Source organism: Bos indicus x Bos taurus, chromosome 4 (assembly GCF_003369695.1).
Source record: "Bos indicus x Bos taurus breed Angus x Brahman F1 hybrid chromosome 4, Bos_hybrid_MaternalHap_v2.0, whole genome shotgun sequence".
NCBI classification, from domain to species: Eukaryota; Metazoa; Chordata; class Mammalia; order Artiodactyla; family Bovidae; genus Bos; species Bos indicus x Bos taurus.
The window spans coordinates 59,538,782-59,564,651 of record NC_040079.1 but is presented as its reverse complement, the minus strand read 5'-3'; the positions used below and the strand labels follow the sequence as shown (position 1 = coordinate 59,564,651).

The 25,870-nt window shown below is 39.7% G+C and overlaps 1 protein-coding gene across 9 annotated transcripts in view; it reads left to right on the top strand.

Moving 5' to 3' along the window:
* ELMO1 (engulfment and cell motility 1) overlaps positions 1–25,870 on the top strand; it is a 589,784-nt gene that overhangs the window by 272,088 nt on the left and 291,826 nt on the right. For all 9 annotated transcript variants that reach the window (XM_027539543.1, XM_027539544.1, XM_027539545.1 and 6 more), the window contains one exon: positions 23,202–23,306. In XM_027539543.1, the coding sequence (XP_027395344.1) occupies positions 23,202–23,306 (105 nt within the window). The remainder of the gene's footprint in view (positions 1–23,201; positions 23,307–25,870) is intronic.

Below are 25,870 nucleotides of genomic sequence, written 5' to 3'. Positions count from 1 at the left end.
GTGGCAGATAGATTCATCACCACTTGAGGCACCTAGGAAGCCCTTAAAAGGCACAGAAGATGAAAAAAAAAATGGTGAAATGATTCCTTCTATCTCTTTCCTCCAGCCTTCCTCTTCCCTTCCCTGGAGACAAATACTGTTGTCACAGTTCTTATTTTCATCTTTTGGTATGTGTGTGAATGTGTTTAGGAATTCATGGAGTTTAAGTATCTCTTTATGTTAGATGTGTTTTATTGGTTCCCTTCAGTTTAAAATGTATTTGAAGAGAAAGTAAAGCTTAGTGACAGTAATAAGTTAATGGATTGTATTTAGCTAATCACGTAAATTTACCTAGAATTCTCCTGGATAAACCTTCTTGCTACTGTATTACATTTATATCTCCGTATTTCATTGTCAAAGATGTCATTTATTGGGAGATATACATTTTATGTACAACTTAGAATGAAAATAAACCTAACTCAGTGAACTATTAACCAACACTTACTATTATCTATTTATTTAATCCTATTATTTGGGTCTTCTCTGGTGGCTTAGATGGTAAAGAATCCACCTGCAATGCAGGAGACCCAGGTTCAATACCTGGGTCAGGAAGAGCCCCTGGAGAAGGGAATGTCTACCCACTCCAGTATTTTGCCTGGACAATTACATGGACAGAGGAGCCCAGCAGGCTATAGTCTTTGGGGTTGAAAAGAGACACAATTGAGCAACTAACACTTTCACACTTCATTTCCAATTATTTAAGTATTTTCTAAAATATTATGTTTATTTAAAGAGCTCAATCAGACTTACTGATACATAGATGGGCTTCCCTGATAGCTCAGTTGGTAAAGAATCCGCCTGCAATGCAGGAGACCCCAGTTCGATTCCTGGGTTGGGCAAATCTGCTGGAGAAGGGATAGGCCACCCACTCCAGTGTTCTTGGGCTTCGTTTGTAGCTCAGGTGGTAAAGAATCCATTTGCAAAGCTGGAGACCTGGGTTCAATCCCTGGGTACATATTTAACACTCTTGAAAGCACATAAAAGGAAGTAGCAGGAAAATAAGTTTCATTCCTGAAATTTCTATCCATGGACCCACCTCTTCTGAATCATTTCCACCTCAGTTCTTCATTATCTATCTATATTTTCCAAACAATTTGCCCCATGTGCTGTCAAGAACCATTTGGTGATACAGCTTACAAAGAATCTGAAAACAAATTAAAAGTCAGTGGTGCTGAGCTCTTAAACTATCCTTCTTCTGCAGTTTTGTAGAGTTGGCCCACTCTTGGCTGCCACCCAGCTGAAAATGTAGTGAATCATGCTCAGTTGCCTCTGCTTCTACCCCTTTGCACAACCACTGGGGCTTGGGGTTAAAAAAGAAAACCTCCAATATTGTCTCAATGTTTTTATTGCAGATCCTGATACCCATTCTGCTATGTGATGCTGGGTTTTTAATATTCACACATGCTCATGCAAAGAAAATTACTTTGTGACTGATGTCTGGTAGAGAGAAGTCAAAGATCCCACTTGATTTTGGAATTCTACCCAGATTTAGAACTATTAAAATATGAAAAACAAGTGCATCTTAGAATTGATGAAGATGATAACCTTAATTCTGAGTCTTACTAATTAAAAATGGAATTTCTAGAAGTTTTATACTTTCAGATGAGAATTATCTCTAGATTGTAGACTTTTGCAAGGCTCATAAATCAAAGCCATAAGTCAAAAGCACTAAGCTTTGAGATTTTGACATGTCTTAGATTCATAAGTGTGAACCTTCCCTTCCCTCTTATGCTCACAAATATTGACAGCACATTTCTTTTTCAGAACATCTGAAGTGAGTTAGTTTGATATTTAAGTGGCAGGTTAAAAACTCTTTTCTTTTCTCCCCTAGTGAGTCAGCTTTTTGTTTTACGCTAAGAAATTCAGAGATCAGATTTAAGAATAATCTTCTAATAGAAAAAGGGAAAAACAATGAGAGAAAATTCTAATTTGCGACCCAACTTGGTTTAAGTCACAGCTATTTTTTCCCTTTATTTGAAATGTGTAGTATTATAGGCAATAAGTTACTAAGAAAAAAATTGAGAATTTGGAAAGGAGGCAAAGAGTAGAGTGGCATATCCTTTCAATGTCGTATTGGAGCATTAAAAAAAAAAAAGCCTGGCCAAAGATGATTCCATTCTCCAGGAGAGCATTCCTGTGTTTAACTGGGTTGTTTACTGTTACTAGAGCCTAGTCAGTGGGAAATGGTATGCTACTGTGTAGGTTTTAGCTGGTAGAGCTGCCTAGCAGGAAATCTTATCCCAAATATTATAATGCTCTGTAGGACATTAACTAGCTTTATAAGTAATATAGCAGTCTTTTACTAATATTCTTTTTGCAGATGCTACAAACACCATCCTCTTCAAATGCACTATGAACCAGCTTTATCATCCTACTTGTTTCTTCATTACTGAGTTGAGTAAATCTTGACCCATGTTTATTCTGTATTTTTACAGGAGTCCTGTTATTAAAGTTTTGAACCTTTCCCTTTGTCAAGATTTTAATCTCTCACGTGAAATAGAGTTATTACCAGTCACTATGAAATATATTTGTAGCTTGACAAGTGTGTGTGGTAGTAGTTCATAGTAACCCAAAAGCATAATAAGTGCATATTTACCAGGTTCAAAAGTAGACTGCTGAGGATGTATGTGAGCAAGACTTTTACCCAGTGATGTCAGCGTGATTAGCAAATGATTCTATTTGTGTGAATGGAAGTTTCAGGAGCTGGAGTTGGGCTTGTGTAGGGAATTGTTCTAACCAGAGCTGGAACTGTCTACAGAATCCTGAGAGCCTTTTCAGAACAGCCCTGGGGGTTCAGGGGTACCCTACAGAGGTAGGTTTTGTATTTACTCCTTTGGCAGCAGGAGTGGGGTTTTCTAAACCCTCAACCATGTATGCAGTTGTTCCCTGGAGTTATCACCCTTGTCCTTTAAGGATCATCAGACATGAAATATATTTAGTTCGGTTTACCCTCCCACACCCTGATTATTCTCACATTATCCTTCTCCTGCCATCAGTCCTATTTTCTCCCTCTTCTTTCTTCTCTCTGTCTCTCTATCCATTAAGGAATGCTCCCTGACTTGGAATGGTATGGCAGATGACATCATGTTTAACTGAGATATATATTTATTTGATTACTTCAGGGCTTTTTATAATGTCTTAGAAGCACAGTAAATGCCAAGCAATGAGACACACACAAATCAGTGGAGGGAAATTTCATATGTATTTGAACTTTGCATTGATCACCTTAACTGTGTACCTAAGTCATTTTCCTAAGAAGAGAATTAATGTATCTCAGATTTATGGTGGCTTAGGGACACTTATTTTGAAGTGACAGAGTACTCAACATACAATGCTGCATTATCTTATGTAACTTGGCACCTGGAAGTCAGGTAAAATGTTGATGAATGTACAAATGAGTGGAAAATGAAAAATGCTATTGAATCTTTTCTGCCAGAAGTCTCTATAAATAGAACAAATTACTATGCAGGTGGGAGACTGAAATTTTCCACACTTGAATGCAAGGAGATGGGGAAGGTACAATATCCCCCCAGGATCTTTGGGGAACTTTTGATTCTTTAATTCTTTTCTGATTCTGTTGGCAGAATCCTGGGGTGGGGAGATGATTCAACAGTGTTGGGAAGGAGGCCCCTTTAGCACAGTATTGGTGAGATCTTTGAGTAAGTGTGGGTTGAGCATAGTCTTTGGAGAAGGCAATGACACCCCACTCCAGTACTCTTGCCTGGAAAATCCCATGGATGGAGGAGCCTGGAAGGCTGCAGTCCATGGGGTCGCTGAGGGTCGGACACGACTGAGCAACTTCACTTTCACGTTTCACTTTCATGCATTGGAGAAGGAAATGGCAACCCACTCCGGTGTTCTTGCCTGGAGAATCCCAGGGACAGGGCATCCTGGTAGGCTGCCGTCTCTGGGGTCGCACAGAGTCGGACACGCCTGAAGTGACTCAGCAACAGCAGAGCATAGTCTGGGAATCAGTTCTGTGGGGCCTGGAAGCTGAAGCTTAAGAATGCAAGGACCGTTGATTTCTTGAAGGGAACCAGAACTAGAAAAAGGACCAGAATTTCCGAATGAGGGATCTTTTGGCAGAAGGTGAGGGAGGACACTGATGCAATTCTAGATGGAAAGTGAATAACCCACAGCTACCATTTCCCTGGGGATTACCTGTTGCTCTGTTCAAAATGTTTTCTATATGTCATCTCATTTGATCTTCACCAAGCAAGTGAGAGAGAATACTACATAGAGTTATAGGTGAAGAAGTGGGGGTTTTTGTTATTGTTGTTCAGTCACTAAGTTGTGTCCAACTCTGCAACCCCATGGACTGTAGCATGCCAGGTTTCCCTCAGTTCAGTTCAGTTCCTTTGCTCAGTCGTGTCCGACTCTTTGCAACCCCATGAACCACAGCACACCAGGCCTCCCTGTCCGTCACCAACTCCTGGAGTTTTCCCAAACCCATGTCCATCAGGTCAGTGATGCCATCCAACCATCTCATCCTCTGTCATCCCCTTCTCCTCCCGCCTTCAATCTTTCCCAGCATCAGGGTCTTTTCAAATGAATCAGCTCTTTGCATCAGGTGGCCAAAGTATTGGAGTTTCAGCTTCAACATCAGTCCTTCCAATGAACACCCAGGACTGATCTCCTTTAGGATGGACTGATTGGATCTCCTTGCAGTCCAAGGGACTCAAGAGTCTTCTTCAACACCACAGTTCAAAAGCATCAATTCTTCAGTGCTCAGCTTTCTCTATAGTCCAACTCTCACATCCATACATGACTACTGGAAAAACGATAGCTTGACTAGAGGGGCCTTGTTGGCAAAGTAATGTCTCTGCTTTTAAATATGCTGTCCAGGTTAGTCATAACTTTCCTTCCAAGGAGCAAGCATCTTTTAATTTCATGGCTTCAGTCACCATCTGCAGTGATTTTGGAGCCCAGAAAAATAAAGTCTGACACTGTTTCCACTGTTTGCCCATGTATTTCCCATGAAGTGATGGGACCAGATGCCATGATCTTCGTTTTCTCAATGTTGAGCTTTAAGCCAACTTTTTCAATCTCCTCTTTCACTTTCATCAAGAGGCTCTTCTCTTTAGTTCTTCTTCACTTTCTGACATAAGGGTGGTCTCATCTGCATATCTGAGGTTATTGATATTTCTCCCGGCAATCTTGATTCCAGCTTGTGCTTCCTTCAGCCCAGCGTTTCTCATGATGTACTCTGCATATAAGTTAAATAAGCACGGTGACAATGTACAGCCTTGATGTACTCCTCTTCCTATTTGGAACCAGTCTGTTGTTCCATGTCCAATTCTAACTGTTGCTTCCTGATCCTTCAGTATATCCCAGAGCTTGCTCAGATTCATGTCCCTTGAGTCAGTGATGCTATTTCTTTTCCAAGAGCATCAGCTGATTTTGAAGATTGCATTGGAACCCGCATTGGTGTCTCTCCAAGTCTGTGCTGCTTACCATACCCTTTGCTGCCTTTTACGGGTGCTTGTTTTGCCCTTTTTGGTTAGCCAGGCCCTTTACTGAGGAAGTACTTGTCAGAACTGAAGAGACTTTCCTGCTTGTTCAAAGTGATTTAGGGTGAAATATTTGGAGAATAAGCTCCGTGAACATGGTGGGCACAGGACCCAGGTGGATATTCTTCCAGCATTGCACTATAGTCCTAGAGGTAGGCTTTTATGGGGTCTTTTTGGGGGGCCAGCTGTGCTCCCTTTGAACTGTCCCTTGATTTTTCCCATCTCACCCCCTGCATACGGTGCCACTGAGGGAGGTACCACCTACACCAGCTTTACTGATGAAGAGTGAGCACTTTGTGAACAAATAGACTCTTTCTACCTCCTCTGCCTTTTGTCTGATATGTAAGAACTCAGCAAAGTTTCTTCTATTCGGGGTGCTGAAGAGAAAATTGATCTTTTACTAGAAAAATGGGAGAATAGGAGAGGAAATTATGCTCTTTTGTAGACGAGGGAGGAATTTATATAAATATGTTCAGAATGGTTTTACAGACGGCCCATGTATGCACTCACTCTGCTGAAGAAAGATTCATTTGTGGAGGATTGAAATATTCCTATTAATATTCCTTATCTAAGAGAAACAGAGGTATCAACTGAATTTCACTAAAGGTAATAGGAAAACTGATCTCCAAGGGTCTTCTTTTATATTTGGTTTCCTCTTTTGTTGTTAAAAATACATTTCATTTCTCTTTTACATGCCAGGGTACAGCAGAGGAAAAAGTTAACATAATCAGTATGAAAGTAATAGCAGATGTTAGTGCCCATTTTCAGTTCTGGTCACAATTACCTTTCATCTTACATTTTATTATGCCTTCATATTTAAGGTGCAAAGTCCTAAAATTATTAAACCTACTTCAGTTGCTGTAGTCAAATAACATTAACAAAATATAGCCTTTCTAAATTTACACTGTAATGATGAACTATTTTACTCAAAGAAAAATAACTGAAGATACAAGATATTGGGCTTCCCTGGTGGCTCAGTGGTAAATCTTCCTGCAAATGCAGGAGAACTGAATTCGATCCCTGGGTGGGGAAGATCCCTTGCAGGGAAAAATGGTAACCCACTCCAGTATTCTTCCCTGGAAAATCCCATGGACAGAGGAGCCTGATGAGCTACAGTTCATGGGATCGCAAGTGTCGGACATGACTGAGTGACAAAGCCACCACCACCACCAAAGATATTCATGTCTGTACTTACAATTCAGATTTAATAGATAGTAACATTTAACTGTATTTTCCTCAAACATCTCTATTTGGGGAGGAGGCATGATTAAGAAAACAGGACATTACAGATTAAGTCCATGTCCCCCTCTCTCCCCACCTGTCCCTATCCTTCTGCCGTCTTATCATGATGCATATCACTTCCCTGCATGTTTTTGTACTTTGAAAAAAATGGTTGTAGAAATTTTGAGTCCAATTTTCTTTACATACATGTCTTGTGATAATATCATCAGTTTAAAGTCATAATGTGTATGTTTGAAGTTATTTTTTTCTGAGATCTAATTACAAAAAAGACCCAGTTGTTAGAGGAGGTTGAATTTAGTTAAAATAACCACCAAAAAATAAATCAGACTTTAAGAAGTTAGTTTCAGTTTCTCTTGTCCCTCACCCCTGCCCTCAGCCTCTGAGTAACCTGACAGATCCTTGCACACTGGGGCTCCTTTAGGACCAAGTTCCTAGAGCACGTGATGTTTGCGAGATAACCAGGAGGTGTTTTCTTTTTTGACGTGGTAGTTTGTATTAATAATTCCATTCAATCTGTTTGCTAAGGTTAGGGGCAACTTGGCATTCACATGCTATTTATCTAACATTTTCAATAATTCTTATCCTCTTTCAGGGTTTATTGCTCTCTTGTTGGTAATGGTCTCAAATCCTTGTTTTTCAGATCGTTTTTCTCAGGACTGAGACGGTCACAGTCATTGTATCTGCAGATGGGTAGATTTAGTGTGAGCAAAACCAAATCAAGCAGAGATCACTTGCTTTTCTGTTGGGTCCTGTGAGTGACAGCCAGGAGGGGAGATTTTTCTGCTGTGGTTTTGCTGATTTCTTAGAGGCAGAAGGTGTGTCATAAGACGCATTTTTGGAAGTTTGTTTTTAAAAAATCTATTTTATTACTGATTTTCAAACTAAAACTGTGGCACTCTTTCTATCCTCAGCTCCAGCTATTCTCTTTGGAATTGCTTCCATTGCATTCTTTAGGAAGCCATCTTCTTTCAGGAATTTTCAAGATAACTGGGGTGGCTGCATCTATTTAGCTTGACTATTTTTAGATTGAACCTTGTGAAATTCCATTACTGCAGGTCACAAATGGTCAGATATTGGCAGTTTCAAAGGTTCAGCCCTACATATTTGGGGAACCCTGAACATTTACTGCTCTGAAGACTTTAGAGCTGAAGGGTCCTATCAAGATAATATTGTCTAATTGCCAGCATTTACAGGTGACCGCCCCTGGGCTGGCCCAGGATTGCCCAGTCAGTAGTGAAGTGCCTCACTCAGGCTGAAGCTGTGATTCTAGTTTCCTGACAAAGTGAAGTGAGGTGTGAACAGTCAGGCTCCAGGAGATGCTGGCTTAAAAGGATCGGGTTAAAGAAGGGGAGTCCTTTAAGCCCAGAGGGCTGTACCTTTTGTAGGGCTGACAAATTGAGCAAATGCCATGCAGTGGTCCAAGCCAGGGGGACTCAGGACCTGAGATTGCCTCTGACTCAGATAAGGGACCTCTTCCTGGCCTTCTTAATTCTCACACTTTCTGAAATGCCATGTTCAGGAGGCAAGCTGTTCTGCACAGGACTTACTTGGGCAGGTGGAGATGAACCTTTCTGCCCAGATGTGTCCCTTGGGCACAGCTGAACATGACCTACAGGGGGCCTTCAGCAAAGGCTTGGGCGGAGTCCAGTGTGAGACTCCAAACCATTTCTCATCTTTTCCTGCAGGATGGTCTCTGTTTCTTTTTAGAAAACAGTGGGCACACCTCTACTCAGATATAAGTAAGAAGCAATGCATCTTCATTAGAGAAAATTTGAAAAATACAGACAGGTAGGGAAAAAAGTCTTCCATCTCCCTACCACTACAAAAAAAATTACCATTAATACTTTGGTAAGTTTCCTTCCAGTTTTTAAAAACTCACAATTACATGCTAAGTATATATCTTGATATTGCCTGCATGTATATGTCTGTTATATATATAAATATATATATATATATGTAATAAGAATACATAGAGAGTACTCTATATAAAATATACAATGTCAAGGAATATATACTACTATTGAAATTCTACACAGAGTACAACATATATTTTATATTCCTAAATACTCTATGAAGATAATTTTTTGAATGTATTTATTTTAATTGAAGGCTAATTGCTTTACAATATTGTAGTATTTTTTTACCAAACATCAACATGAATCAGCCATGGGAGCATATGTGTTCCCCATCCTGTCCCCCAGGGGTCATCCCAGTACACCTGCCCTGAGCACCCTGTCTCATGCATCGAACCTGGACCGGTGATCCACTTCACATATGATAATATACATGTTTCAATGCTACCCTTTCAAATCATCCCACCCTCGCCTTCTCCCACAGAGTCCAAAAGACTGTTGTTTACATCTGTGTCTCTTTTGCTGTCTCGCATATAGGGTCATTATTACCATCTTTCTAAATTCCATATATATGTGTTCAGATCAGATCAGTTGCTCAGTCGTGTCCGACTCTTTGCGACCCCATGAATCACAGCACGCCAGGCCTCCCTGTCCATCACCAACTCCCGGAGTTCACTGAGACTCACGTCCATCGAGTCAGTGATGCCATCCAGCCATCTCATCCTCCGTTGTCCCCTTCTCCTCCTGCCCCCAATCCCTCCCAGCATCAGAGTCTTTTCCAATGAGTCAGCTTTTCGCATGAGGTGGCCAAAGTACTGGAGTTTCAGCTTTAGCATCATTCCTTCCAAAGAAATCCCAGGGCTGATCTCCTTCAGAATGGACTGGTTGGATCTCCTTGCAGTCCAAGGGACTCTCAAGAGTCTTCTCCAACACCACAGTTCAAAAGCATCAATTCTTCGGCACTCAGCCTTCTTCACAGTCCAACTCTCACATCCATACATGACCACAGGAAAAACCATAGCCTTGACTAGACGAACCTTTGCTGACAAAGTAATGTCTCTGCTCTTCAATATGCTATCTAGGTTGGTCATAACTTTCCTTCCAAGGAGTAAGTGTCTTTTAATTTCATGGCTGCAGTCACCATCTGTAGTGATTTTGGAGCCCAGAAAAATAAAGTCTGACACTGTTTCCACTGTTTCCCCATCTATTTCCCATGAAGTGGTGGGACCGGATGCCATGATCTTCGTTTTCTGAATGTTAAGCTTTAAGCCAACTTTTTCACTCTCCACTTTCACTTTCATCAAGAGGCTTTTTAGTTCCTCTTCACTTTCTGCCATAAGGGTGGTGTCATCTGCATATGTGAGGTTATTGATATTTCTCCTGGCAATCTTGATTCCAGTTTGTGTTTCTTCCAGTCCAGCGTTTGTCATAATGTACTCTGCATATAAGTTAAATAAACAGGGTGACAATATACAGCCTTGACGAACTCCTTTTCCTATTTGGAACCAGTCTGTTGTTATATGTGTTAGTATACTGTACTGGTGTTTTTCTTCCTGACATTCTTTGCTCTGTATAATAGGCTCCAGTTTCATCCACCTCATTAGAACTGATTCAAATGCATTCTTTTTAATGGCTGAGTAACATTCCATTGTATATATGTACCACAGCTTTCTTATCCATTCTTCTGCCAGTGGGCATCTAGGTTGCTTCCATGTACTGGCTATTGTAAACAGTGCTACGATGAACATTGGGGTACATGTGTCTGTTTCAATTCTGGTTTCCTGGGTGTATATGCCCAGCAGTGGGATTGCTGGGTCATATGGCAGTTCTATTTCCAGTTTTTTAAGAAATCTCCACACTGTTCTCCATAGTGGCTGTATTAGTCTACATTCCCACCAACAGTGTAAGAGGGTTCCTTTTTCTCCAGCATTTATTGTTTGTAGACTTTTTGATAGCAGCCATTCTGACCGATGTGAGATAGTACCTCATTGTGGTTTTGACTTGCATTTCTCTGATAATGATGATGTTGAGCATCTTTTCATGTGTTTGTTAGCCATCTGGATATCTTCTTTGGAGAAATGTCTGTTTAGTTCTTTGGCCCATTTTTTGATTGGGTCATTTATTTTTCTGAAATTGAGCTGCAGGAACTGCTTGTATATTTTTGAGATTAATTCTTTGTCAGTTGCTTCGTTTGCTATTATTTCCTCCCATTCTGAAAGCTGTCTTTTCACCTTGCTTATAGTTTCCTTCGTTGTGCAAAAGCTTTTAATTTCAATTGGGTCCCATTTGTTTATTTTTGCTTTTATTTCCATTACTCTGGGAGGTGGGCCATAGAGGATCCTACTGTGATTTTTGTCAGAGAGTGTTTTGCCTATGTTTTCCTCTAGGAGTTTTATAGTTTCTGGTCTTATGTTTCGATCTTTAATCCATTTTGAGTTTATTTTTGTGTATGGTGTTAGAAAGTGTTCTAGTTTCATTCTTTTACAAGTGGTTGACCAGTTTTCCCAGCACCACTTGTTAAAGAGATTGTCTTTTCTCCATTGTATATTCTTGCCTCCTTTGTCAAAGATAAGGTGTCCATAGGTGTGTGGATTTATCTCTGGGCTTTCTATTTTGTTCCATTGATCTATATTTCTGTCTTTGTGCCAGTACCATACTGTCTTGATGACTGTAGCTTTGTAGTAGAGTCTGAAGTTAGGCAGGTTGATTCCTCTAGTTCCATTCTTCTTTCTCAAGATTGCTTTGGCTATTCAAAGTTTTTTGTATTTCCATGCAAATTGTGAAATTATTTGTTCTAGTTTTCTGAAAAATACACTTGGTAGCTTGATAGGGATTGCATTGAATCTATAGATTACTTTGGGTAGTATACTCATTTTTACTATACTGATTCTTCCGATCCATGAACATGGTATAGTTCTCCATCTATTTGTGTCATCTTTGATTTCTTTCAACAGTGTTTTATAGTTTTCTATATATAGGTCTTCTTTAGGTAGATTTATTCCTAAGTATTTTATTCTTTTCATTGCAATGGTGAATGGAATTGTTTCCTTAATTTCTCTTTCTGTTTTCTCTGTGTTAGTGTATAGGAATGCAAGGGATTTATGTGTGTTAATTTTATATCCTGCAACTTTACTATATTCATTGATTAGCTCTAGTAATTTTCTGGTGGAGTCTTTAGGGTTTTCTATGTAGAGGATCATGTCATCTGCAAATAGTGAGAGTTTTACTTCTTCTTTTCCAATCTGGATTCCTTTTGTTTCTTTTTCTGCTCTGATTGCTGTGGCTAAAACTTCCAAAACTATGTTGAATAATAGTGGTGAGAGTGGGCACCCTTGTCTTGTTCCTGACTTTAGGGGAAATGCTTTCAATTTTTCACCATTGAGGATAATGTTTGCTGTGGGTTTATCATATATGGCTTTTATTATGTTGAGGTATGTTCCTTCTATTCCTGCATTCTGGGTTTTTTTTTTTTTTTAATCATAAATGGATGTTGAATTTTGTCAAAGGCTTTCTCTGCATCTATTGAGATAATCATATGGTTTTTATTTTTCAACTTGTTAATGTGGTGTATCACATTTATTGATCTGCAGATATTAAAGAATGCTTGCATCCCTGGGATAAAGCCCACTTGGTCATGATGTATGATCTTTTTAATATGTTGTTGGATTCTGTTTGCTAGAATTTTGTTAAGGATTTTTGCATCTGTGTTCATCAGTGTTATTGGCCTGTAGTTTTCTTTTTTGTGTGGCATCTTTGTCTGCTTTTGGTATTAGGGTGATGGTGGCCTCATTGAATGAGTTGGAAGTTTACCTTCCTCTGCAATTTTCTGGAAGAGTTTGAGTAGGATAGGTGTTAGCTCTTCTTTAAATTTTTGGTAGAATTCAGCTGTGAAGCTGTCTGGTCCTGGGTTTTTGTTTACTGAAAGTTCTGGTTACAGTTTCTATTTCCATGCTTGTGATGGATCTGTTAAGAGTTTCTATTTCTTCCTGATTCAGTTTTGGAAAAGTTATACTTTTCTAAGAATTTGTCCATTTCTTCCGAGTTGTCCATTTTATTGACATGTAGTTGCTGATAGTAGTGTTTTATGATCTTTTGTTTTTCTGTGTTGTCTGTTGTGATTTCTCCATTTTCATTTCTAATTTTGTTGATTTGATTCTTCTCCCTTTTTTTCTTGATGTCTGGCAAATGGCTTGTCTATTTTATTTGTGAAGATAATTTTTCAAGGCTGTATAATGTTATATCAGGCTTCCCCAGTGCTCAGAGGTAAAGAATCCGCCGGCAATACAGGAAACCCGGGTTCGATCCCTGGGTGGGGAAGATACCCTGGAGGAGGACATGGCATCCCACTCCAGTATTTTTTCCTGGAGAATCCCATAGACAGAGGAGCCTGGAGGGCTATGGTCCTTTGGGTCGCAAAGAGTTGGACATGACTGTAGTGACTGAGCATGCACAAATACAATATTCTATTAAGTGATTCCCACCCCACCCCACCCCACCCTCATTGTGTAGTTAGCCAGTTCTCCTTTTAGGATAGCCATTAAAAAATGAGCTCTGAACTTCTGGGTTCAAATCCAAGCATAATGTTTGTGTGAATGTTGGCAAGACACTTAACTTCTCTGCTCCTCAATTTCTTCATCTTTAAAACAACCATAAGAATTCTACTGGTATGGAAAAGAGAACACAGTCTCCAAATTTAAAAGCCAGGACTTTGCCATTTACAAAAGCTGTGCTGAAAGGGGGAAGGAGGAGAATGCTTATGAGACACAGTCCAGATCCCCAACTCATCAAAATTGCAGGCAGTCTTACATAAAGTTATATAAAGTATAAAAGTCTTATATAAAAGTGTGTCAAAGGTCCCTTCCCAGGTTTGCCTTTGGTTGGCAAGGAGAAGGGACCTGAAGACACCAAGGTGGGACTTTGCATCACAAATTAAGGCTACTAAAAACATTCCTTTCAACTTAACATTTTCAAGACACAGGATTTATCCAGTTAAAATTTAGTAATCTTTAAAATCAGTACAATGTTTTCCAGGGGAGCAAAACATTAAACGTTCACATAGGGGTTGTGTTATCCAGGTACTGAACATTTACCAAACATTAGCATTTCTTTGATAGTTGAGATGTTTAACTTTGATTAAAGAGTCATTAATTTTCTTAACTCACAGCATTGCTGTGAAAACAAAACACTTAGAAAGAGGGTTGGCAAACTTTTCTTGTAAAAGAAGGGTCAGTGAGTAAAACTTTTAGGCCTTGCAGGCCAAATGCTCAAGCAGGTACAGATAATATGTAAATAAATGTGCATAGCTGTGTTCTGACAAAGCTTTCTTTATGAACATTGAAATTTTAATTTCATATAATTTTCATGTGTCAAAGGTAATTATTTTCCCTTTGAATAAAAACAAGATTTGAAAATATAAGAAGGGACATACACGTTTAAACTCACAACTCTACAAAATTGAGTGCTGGACCCAATCTGGCCCCTGGGCAGAAGTAACCCCTGGCTTAGAATAGTCCTCAGCCTTCATTAAGTGCTGTGTGTGTGTTAGCTGTGACACTTCCATGATTAGAGCTGTCATCACCATCATCACTAGCACCATGCAGTGCTAGGTCCTGGAGGTGGCGGGGATTGTAGTACACAAGCCCCTGCATCCCATCTATAGCAGCAGCATCTTGACCAGCTCCTGGCTCCATCACAGAAAAGAGGTTTTGTCTCCCATGTTGGTGGTGGTGCCCATATCAGAGGCTGCCTGGAGAGCTGTGCTAGGCTCAGAGGGAACGGGTTCCCTGCATGACTAGCAGGGCCAGCCCTGGAGTGAGGGTAGCACACGTTCTGTGTCCTTTGATGGACGTTTTAGCCTGTGCTCTTCCTGGAGATGGGTGAAAGAGGGAGACAGAAAAACCCCCTGTGCATAACTGATGCTAGTTCACCTTCTGTTTTAAAACTACAAAAGTCTGGCAAAAAGGGAGTTCTAAAAGGAGCAGTGAAAAAGCTGCTGGGAGTTCAGGGAAGAAAGAGTAGGGTGTTGCTAGCAAGAGCCACGGTGCTTGGGTCAATGAGAATCCTGCGTGCATTCAGATCAGTAGAAAAATTGCAGATATCTTTATAAACCTTGACAGCATTGTTTCATTATTCATGAAGGCTTTTTTTTAAACCGTAACCAGTTTCATTTTAAAGGAAATTTATTCCCAAGGCGTTTTTAATTGAGTTTTCATGGTAATTCTTTGTATTGACTGTTAAATCAACATACAAAATAAACAATATTAGAATTTATTCTTTTATTCAGTAAGTCTCAACTCTGCTTCTTCAAGATAATGAAGGAAGAGTGAGCCCAGTTTTTCATAAATTGTATACATAGCACTTCATGGCCTTTTCTGACCTTTTAAGAGTAATTTTTAAAAGGACAATTTTTTAAAAAAACTTTATTTTATATTGAGGTATAACCAATTAACAATGTTGTGATAGTTTCAGGTGGACAGCAAAGGGACTCACCCATACATATACATGTTTTTTGACTAAGGAAATTAGCCTTAAATCCAGAATTTTCTGTGTGAGACCTTCCACAGTATGCATGTGTGAAGTTATTGATGCTTGTGGGGTGTATGTGTGTGCAGAGTGTGTCTGTATGTGCACATGTGCATATTTCAAAGCTGTATTGTTAAGGCTTTTAATAATTCACTTCTGAAACAGAAGTTTCTTGAAGCCAAGTACTATTTTGATTAAATCTTTGGATGAAATTTATCATGTTTGTCTCCTGTGGTGCCTTGCACAGTAGTATAAATCCAAAATTATTTGATAAGAAAAGGAATGAATCAGGGCTGCTAAGTATCTATTGTCCTTTGCTCCAATTCTCTACCCTTTAGTTCTCTGGAAAACATTCTGGCTGGACATCCAGTCCTTGCTTCAGTATTTCTGAAAAGGCTGTTTTCTGCCAATTCTACTTCCTGTAGCTGCCCTTACAGTGATATCAATCCTTGAGATGCCTGAGGACAATAGTGATCAATTGTGACAATAGTGATCACGGCTTCCATCCTACTACATACCACCACTGTCACACCTCATATACTTTTCCCCCTGGGCTAAATATCTGAAATTTTTTTTCCCCCAACTTTTCTGACACACCTTTCTGTCCAGATATTTCTGCTTCTTCCTGGCTGCCCCTCTGTATAATTTCCTATGTGTTGGGAGCTGGTTCGCAGTGGGGCCCCCCAGATCTCTCTGTTGTGTACAGGTATGGCCTAAGCTGGGCCTGGATGGTGGAATTCTCCTCTGTTCTTCTGGTTGTGCTCCTGTTAATGAAACCTAGCCTGTCAGAGCCTCCTGCCTGCCACTTGAGATTGATTCATCTTGGACTTATATTGTCAACTCTAACTCATATTTCTTAATATAGAATAGGTCATGAACTCTCCTAGGTTGCAGAACAGACCCAGGGAGGGGGTTCCTAGTGACACTGGATAGTAGTGGATGGTCTCAGAGCTCAACTGAATTGGAGGTATTCCCCAAAAGGTTAGTTGTGGACCTGTGGAAGAAGATAAATGGAGCCAAGTTGAAGATCAGGAAAACCAGAGTAACAGGTGGGTGAATGACATTAGAAAGACAAGCAAAGGTGTAGGGGTGTTCCAGAGGCCAGGCAAAGAAGAGAATGTATAGCTCAGAGGGAGGCCAGCATAGAAGCATGGATAGTCTGTTGACCTGAACCCTTAGCATCTTTCTGAGTATTTCTTTCTTGTAGATCCTTTGTGCTTTACCTAAAAGAATCAAATTTTAATGATGTGGAGCTGGAATCTCATGAATTATTTGTGAGCCAGATTTCCCTTTTTCTGTAGTAGATTTGTTCTTGAATTTTTAAAACAGTCTTTTTATGGGATGTTACATTTCTCTGATTAAACTTCTACTTGCTAATGGGACCCATCTTCCTATTCTCCAAAGACCTTTTGAACCTAAATAGGAAAAAAAAAAAAGCTACAGGGTTGAAGTTGTGACTTTGCCACTTCTAACCAGCATCTTGCACGAATCACTCTCATCTGTAGGCAGAGAAGAATAACATTTACCTCCTTAATAACTTGCCTCATTGGGTAGTTGGGAAGATTAAATTAAATCGCCCCTTTGGAGTACCTGGCACAATGCCCACCTGTACCTAGTCACAGCTATTTTTCTGCTCTTCAATATATTCACCATCTTGCCCACTCTTAGGTCAGATTTAATAAGCTGCCTTCTCTGTATTCATCCAAATTCTTCATTTTTATTGAATTTAATGGAAAGAGACCAAGGACAGAATGCAAAGATTTCTGTTGGGGGTCAAATAGTCAGATACTGTTATGAACTTCCTCATTTTACTGTGTGAGGCAGCCAGGTGAGAGAGTGCTGAGCCTGTATCAATTTGAAGAGTGCATGTCCTCCCTAAAGCAGACATCACTATAAAAGTCCCTGCCAAACCAAACACTTTGATACAGGGAATCAAGGTTCCAACTCCATCAGTTGGTGCGTATAGGTCCCTAGAACTCTCTTGCATTGGGTTACTGTGGCTTTAGAGCAGAGGTTCTCAAAGTATGGTCCAGAGACCATCAGTAACCCCTGGAAACATGTATTAATGCAGATTCTCAGGCCTCAACCAGAAACTCTGGAGGTGGTGCCCAGCAATCTAACTGAACAGACGCTCTATTAGATTCTGATCATGCTTAAATTTGAGACCCAATGATTTGGGAAAGTGTTCTCAATCTTGGCTGGACATTGGAGCTTCAGAAATCCAGTTGCTTGGTTTCCACTTAGCAGATTTTGGGTAGAGCCTGGACATCAGAATTTTTCAAAGCTCCAAAGGGGATTTTCAGGGGCATCCAAGGTGGATAAGTGCTGTTGTAGGAACCTGTTGAAATGCCCACATACCCTTTCTCCTGGGTTGGGAGGCAAGGAGTGGAAGGAATGCACAGTTTGGCGCAACTCCCACGTGATCTTTTGCAACCATCAAAACCTGCTTCCCCTTGGAGAACATGACCTTAATTTACCAGCCTCAAGAAATAGCCTTGATGGGGCTTTTCCTAGACTGAATGAATATTCACTCAATGTGATTTGTTTTAAAGGTTGCTTTTAACGCTATATTTGTTCAGCAAATGTAGGCACTCATATAGCACAAATATTAACTCCTAAATCCTCAAAGGCTTTCTCTGCGATATGCCATCTGGCAGGCATTATTGTAATCATCTCTTTATTATCCACACTAATGAAGGACTAGCATGGCATTGGTAATTGAAAAACACAGATCATTTAAAAATCATTCAGGCTCGTGCCAGCACTGCTTCCCCAACCAGGAAGCATTCAGGAGTAAAAAATATTGACTGATTACAGGTTCCTACCTTCCCCGTGGAGGTACTAATATATATTATTTTCGTCCAAAATTTGAGAAATAGAAGTGAGAGGCTTCTAAATTATAATTCCTTTTTCTGAAAAAGAAAATTTCTGTTTTCTGAATAAGAGGCCAAAGCACAAAGCAGATAAACAACAAGTATATTTATAATGCGTCACACCCTGGAACCAGTCAGTTTAAAGCATGATACTCAGGGGATCATGGGACTCAGGGATGCTTAGAGAAGCTGCATGGGACTCAGGGGATGAGTGGATATGGATTCCAGATCTTACTTTGATATTACTTGTGTTATTTGAGATGAGTCATTGCAGTCATCAGTAGGTCTCAAATTGTGGTCCCCAACCGGCAGCATCTGTGTCACTTGGGAACTTGTTAGAGATGCAGATCCTTGGACCTCACTCCAGCCCTCCTGAATCAGAAGGGCCAGCAATTGGTGCTTCAGCAGAGCCTTCAGGAGATTTGGCTTGGATTTCTGCTTAAGTTGGAGCACCACTGTTCACCAGGTGCTTAGTTTTCTTAACTGCAAAATCAGATGACCAGCCTAGCTTATATTTGAAGTCCACAACTCTCCAGTGACCTCCAGTGATTTGGGCCTGGAACATATTTAAAGATTCTCTGTCTTAGACCTTGGATGTGTGATTGAAACAATTCAACTTAAAAAAACTGGCATGAGGATAATAGAAGAGAAACAGATCTCTAGGAACACTAAACACAAACCGTACGTAGGGTGCTCGCTATAAAATAAATCATGCTATCTTCAGTTGGTTGGTACCATTTTCCCAAAGTGAAAATTTTTGGCGCCTTGGAAATGCAAGTGGCTGCTCCCCCTTTCTCCAGAGGCTTAGAGCTGTCTGATGTGATTCAGGGAGCAGCACTTCTACAGGCTCTAACAAATGGCATTTCAGGAGGATGTACAGAGGTACACAGGCTTTGCAGTAAAACAAGGGAAATTTTCAAGTCATTTATCAAAGCACTTGCAGCTTCCATTTCAAGACAGGTGGGAAAAAAATAACATGGAACAAGAAAAGAAAATAAATCTGTATCCAGAGCATCTCATACATAAGGAAGGAATAGGGGAACTATTGGCCTTGCTGGGTTCTCAGATTATTTTCGTCACAGTATAGAGAGCTCTCAAATGTCTTGGCAAGTAATTCTTATACTTTTTCCATTATCAGAATCTATGCTTGTAAAATAATTTCACTGGCTGTTAAAACCAAAAGAGAAAGAGGAAACAATCATTTCAAGGAGAGAGAGGCTGGAAAAATGAGTTAAAAAGACAGAGACAGAAAAAAACCAGACTATCGTTCACTCACAAGGCAAGTTATTTTTTAATCTAAAATGCAGTGACGCTTCATAATTTAGAGCAAGTCATAGAAAATCAAAGGCAATTTTCTAATTGACTTTGGTTTAATAAGAGCCTATTTTTTGGAGACAATAAGACCTGGTTTATTGAACATGAGAGAGACTCTGGTCTGTTATGTCTGGAAGGGATGGAGAAATTAGAGCTTTTATTGAAAACGATAGATCACAGGCCCACTTTGCCTGAACAAAGCGTTGACTGGGGAAAACTACAACGACTGAGAACCTGCATTGGACATCTTTGTAAAATTTCCAAAGGTGTCTGGTTGAACAGCTATGTGACACTAAAATCCTGGTTTAAAGCCTGTGACCTTAGTTCAGATTCTGGTTCTGCCACCTTCTGGCTCTAAAACTCTGCAAGCTATCCAGATGCTCAGTGCCTCAGTTTTCTACCATCAATGGAGGAAAATAATAAGACCCGCTCTGTGGGAATTTTATGAGGATTAAGAGTTAACATCTTCAAGGTGGTTTATATAACACCTAACAGATAGCAGGCATTATTTTATTGGGACTGTTTGCTAAATAGCCACATGAATCTTTAAAAGAGCTATAAAAATATACTTTTTCTTTACTGTAAGACCTTTGAAAGCAGCAGTGCCCTATTTGATACCCCCATTGTGTGCCTAAGGAAGTGTATAATTGACTGAAATAGGTTTCTAGAGGGTCCTAGGAGCACTGTTCAAACAAGACTGATGACCCTTGACCCACAGGGCCTTCTTTTTGGTCAGCTTCACTAACACATAGCTTTGGAGGGTTGTTCAAACTAGATTCAGAGAAACTAATTTCTTTTTCAGATGATTGTCTTTCCATATACTTATTTTTGGAATAGATTCATAAACCAACACTAGAAATAAGTCTGAAGTAAATGTCATGTTTTTCTCTTTTACTTGGCACACTCTCCTTTGTTGGCCCGACCATGCTGTGTAGCAGCTAATATTGATTAGCCTACTTTTTTCTCAAGCTTTTCTCAGGCTATATAAAGTATAAATGGCTAGCAGTACCAAAATAAATGCATTCAACATATAAAGGAAAAAAGTAGGAGCAAAAGCATGTGGAAACTTGTTGTCCAAGCAAGACCTTGCCTGCACTTCCAAGTTCAAGTTGCAAGTTCCTGGGCAAGATTCTTATCTCATCTGAGCTGTAGTTTCCTCATCAATAAAATTCGTGCAGCCACTATGAAAAACAGTATGGTGCTTCCTCAAAAAACTAAAACTAGAACTACCATATAACCCAGCAATTCCATTCCTGGGTATATATTCAAAGAAAACTGAAATGCTAATTCAAAAAAATACATGTATCCCAGTGTTCATAGCAGCATAGCCAAGATATGAAAATAACCAAAGTGTCCAGCCACAAACAAATGGGTAAAGAAGGTGTGACATAGATGTAGATATATGTGTGTACACACACACACACACACACACACATCCATCCATACAATGGATTTCTACTCAGCTATAAAAAAAAAAATTCACCATTTTTTAACAACACGGATGGACCTGGAGGATATGACATTAGTCAGATGGAGAGAGACAAATACTGTATGCTATCACTTATGTGTGTAATCTGAAAAATAAGACGAATGACTACAACAAGATAGAAAAAGACTCACAGATATAGAGAACAAACTGGTGGTTACTAGTGGGGAGAGTGAAGCAGCGAGGGGCAGAATTGGAGTATGGGATTAAAAGATACAAACCACTATGGATAAAATAAAATATACAAGGACATATTGTAAAGCACAGGGAATATAGCCAATATTTTGTAATAACTTTAAATGTTGAAATTAATATAATGTTGTAAATCAACTGTACTTCAATAAAATGTACACCTAAGAAAAAATATGAGATGAATTTTGGAGTATTCTACTCCAGAATTAAACAAAAATAAAACAGCATTGTATTATTAAAAATTAATAAAATGAGGATAACAATAGTGCCCACCACCTATTTATTAGATGAGAGAACCCTAGTGAAACCCAAACTAGTGCTAGCCCTGAAGAGTATTCAACAGATAGTAACATTTTTATGTTAGCTGTGTTCATGAAAATCGAATACATTCAAGTCAAAATAAAAATGTACACATAATGAGGGCACTTCTACCATTCTCTTCTAAAGGACTGAAAATATTACAAGATTTTCACTGCAAGTTACTTTTTAGTCTACATCTTTGATCATTTATTTTCAGCATTTTGCTTCACCCACCCCCTCACTTTTGAATACAGGTCTGACTCTCATACACCAGTGAGTATCAGATTAAGGCTGAATCTCACTGCACTTGATGTGCTCAATGATTTTCATTTTTGTTACAATTTATTTATTTTATGAAATATATCTTTCTTATCCTAACTAGTAGTACTTCGGTATTTAAAAAATTTTTCAACATCTTAACAAACAAATCAGGTTAAAGTGCTAAAACAAAATATTGAAGTCAGTACATTGGCCCAAATTGCTTTACAGATATGGACAGAGGTTTCTGGAAATTGAGGAACTGTGGCCAGTAGGCAGCCACTGTCCTATAATTTTACATGTTATTAGCTCATAAAACAATGTCAAATCAGCATGCAAAAGATAACTTCTGTGTATTCTTGAAGGAGGTAAAAAAGTGTGGGTTGTTTGAGCAAGTGAACAAAAAATTCTTCCTGTATGTAAAGTAAAAAAAATTACCATTGACCAAAATTTCTCTGGCATATCAGAGGGTCAGACTGTTTACTAAGAAGTATTCAGGAACAAAATAAAATATATTCTTTCATACAAATTACCTAGTTTATGAGGAAAGAGTAGTTTCTTGAGTATCTCTTCAGCATCTCTTTTCAATCTCTTTAGCAGAAAAATGACTTCCCTCAAATCATTTGCGTGTGGGCTAAGTTGCTTTAGTCGTATCTGACTTTGTGGGACTCTATGGACCATAGCCTCCCAGGCTCCTCTCTCCACGGAATTCTCCAGGCAAGAATATTGGAGTGGGTTGCCATGCCCTCCTGCAGGGGATCTTTCCAGCCCAGGGATGGAACCCTCAACGCTTACATCTCCTGCATTGGTGGGCAGGTCCTCTACCACTGGTGCCGCCTGGGAAGCCCCCCAAATCATTAGCCATTTAGATCTGAATTTTCAAGACAGATGTTGGTAATTGTTTTCGACAGTTGGCTGTGGAAAGTGGTTTACTGCCCTGACTAGGGGTCTCTGGTGGTGTTTACTGAATAATCTTGAGCATATGGACAATTTATTGGGCATATTTATAACTATTGTGTTTTGTTTTTTTGTGTGGTTCTTGACACTGTGTGGGTGACAAGGCCAGAGCACTCCCTGGAAGTAGGGAAATGTTAGGATCCTGTGAACATCTGAATTTTATAGTCATGTGTCTGCAGAGACCTATAAGTCTGGACAGTTCACAAACACCATGGACTGGTGTGACCATACTTTACCCTCACTCATGAGGATGAGGAAGTTAAGGTGCAGAAAGGTAAATGGCAGACATACAGCTTTATCCCAGGTCTTTCTTCCCAAATACTACTGGTTCCAGTAGAGCACAACCACCAGAAATAACTGTTTTTGCATTATTTTCTTTTCTTGCAGTGTCACATGTCTAAGAATAATCCCATATTTCGATTTTCAGCTGAGTCTCCCAACCCTGTGTCTAGAAGCCGATTTTGACGCACTTGTAGAAAGAAGTCCCCATCGCCACCACAACAGGCTCACATGGAGACGGCAAATGTCCTACTTGATTATTTGGAGCTTGCCCTGTGGTACTTTGTGGTCTTGTGGAGGGAAACCAGACCTCTAGTGGTTGTTGATGAAATCTACTGAAGAACTAACCTGATCAAACCTCTTGTTTTAACCACAGAATCATGTCAACCCCGCCATGGACTTTACCCAGACCCCTCCTGGGATGTTAGCTCTGGACAACATGCTGTACTTCGCCAAGCACCATCAGGATGCCTACATCCGGGTAAGCATGTGGCCTCTTTCAACTGTTGTAGGTTTTCTGCTGAATTTGAATTTCCAACTTGTATATATAGAGGGATTACCCTTTAGATGAGTGGCCCCAGAGTTTTGCTTCTGTTATTTAGTAAAGTAAAAAATGAAGATTAAATGAAATGAACACCAAAGTAGGGATTTTTAACTTTTAGGTTTTTTTCACATGATGACATTTTAAACATATATTAGATACTGGAAAAATATATAATTCAGTTATTTGATTATGGCAAAATCTCTTATCCTTAAATAACAAAAAGAAATGGAAATCTCTTAAGACTTTTCTGACTTCTTGAGAAGAGTCTCAGGATTCTGTCTAGTACTGCTCTGTTCAATCTAATGCTGTAGATACAATAAGATAAACAGAGAAGTGTGGGAGAGATGGGGAGGGAGATGAAATGCCTTCTTGCATTTCATAACAGATTAGTGAAATACCAGCTACCAGGGCAGATTCCTTTGTGGGTGCGGTGAAGGCAAGTTGAAGGTGCCCAGCTCTGCATCAGCAGGAAAGACAGAGTGTGAATGAACTGGAGCATGGAGACAGTGATAGAGAAGGTCTGCCCATCAAGGCTGCTCCACTGGAGACCCTGGATTTGTGTTGACCTCTGTCCCCAGTCTCTAGAAAGAGGACCACAGTTGGGGCAGGAATATAGATCTATGATTGAGATGGAGGAGGATATGAATAAATGGGCAAGGGCATTGGTGAGTGGTTAAAGTGATGACTGGATATAAACTTAGAAAATAGTCAATGAATGAAAATCCTAATGCATGAAGGCTAAAGCTGAAATCGGAGTAGGATATGAGCCTGTATGGGGCTTCCCAGGTGGCGCTAGTGGTAAAAGAACCTGCCTGCCAATGCAGGAGACGTTAAGAGGTGTAGGTTCGATCCCTGGGTTGGGAAGATCGCCTGGAGAAGGGCATGGCGACCACTCCAATATTCTTGCCTGGAAAATCCCATGAACAGAGGAGCCTGGCAGACTATAGTCCATAGGGTGGCAGAGAGTCGGACACAACTGAAGTGACTTAGCACATGAGCATTTACTCCAGACCTTCTCTGTTGGATCCCTCTTAGCACTGGCTTTCTGGAGACCAGGGCTCAAGACCTTTCACTATTGTTACCTGGTGATGTAAATGTGAGCCATTCCTTTTGAATGGGCTACAGTTTCTTCTCCAAACTAGGGAGCTTTATTCCCCCAGGGAGCATTTGAAAATGTGTGGGTTTTTTTTTCCTTTTTTGGTAGTCACCATGCCCATTGGGGTTCTACTAGCCACAACCCTCTAAAACATGGGACAGTCTGCACCATGAAAAATTATCCTACCCAGTAGTGACTCCTTTGAAAAAAAGCCATGCCAGATCTGAGTTCCCTGTAAGCACTGTCAGTTCAGTTCAGTTCAGTTGCTCAGTTGTGTCTGACTCTTTGCAACCCCATGGACTGCAATATGCCAAGTCTCCTTGTCCATCACCAACTCCCGGAGTTTACTCAAACTCATGTCCATTGAGTCGGTGATGCCATCCAACCATCTCATCCTCTGTTGTCCCCTTCTCCTCCTGCCTCCAATCTTTCCCAGCATCAGGGTCTTTTCAAATATTTTAACTTTATATTTTTCTATATATGCAATTTGACAAACTTTGACTTATATTGAAGCATTATTTATAATTTAATTATATGAAGGATTTTATGAATTTCTCTGAAAGTTTTATGCACTTCTCAGGTACTCGGTCAGAAATACAATTTTCCATAAGAAAATAGTTTTTTCAAAAAAGTTTAATTTGTTTTATATGTGCGTACATTTATTGCACAGATTTTTTTCTAGGAATGTAATTGCTCCCACAGTAAGTAAATTAATATTTTTGAGATACCATGTAGTATGGCCTTAGAGAGTTGAGTGTGAAAAGAAGAAGCCTATTAGAAATTAAATTTAGCATTAACTGATTCATGTTTGTGGATGAATGTTTCTAAAATTAGAATATTGATGCTCAATGTATTGTTAATTGCATAAGGCACATATGTCTCAAGAAGAGTAATATAATATTTTAAGCCCATGTTCTTCGATGTGTTCTCTAAACCATCATAAGTTAAACTAATACCACAGCAACCTGATAGAACTTTATATCTGATAGGAACTTAAAAGAAAATCCTGTTTGAAAGGAAAGTGTGGCCCTTTTCATCCACATGCACTTTACTTTCTGGTTAGACATTCCGATAACTGAGTTATCTGTTGTTTTCTAAAAAGTGTCCCTTCCTTGATGTTTTTTCTGTGTCCTATCTGACTTCGGGGTCATTAACTGCTACTTGGAAAGCTAAAGCTATTTATCTGAATGAAAGGGATTACAGGATCGTATACAAAATCTGAGGCATTTCAAAGGAAGCTTTTCGATTTTTTAAAATGTTTATTTATTAATGTACATATTTTTGGCTGCAGTGAGTCTTTGTTGCTTTGGTCGGGCTCTCTAGTGTGGAGACTGAGCCGACTCTGTGGTTGCAGTGTGCGGGCTTCTCACTGTGGTGGCTTCTCTTGTGGAGCGTCAGCTCTGGC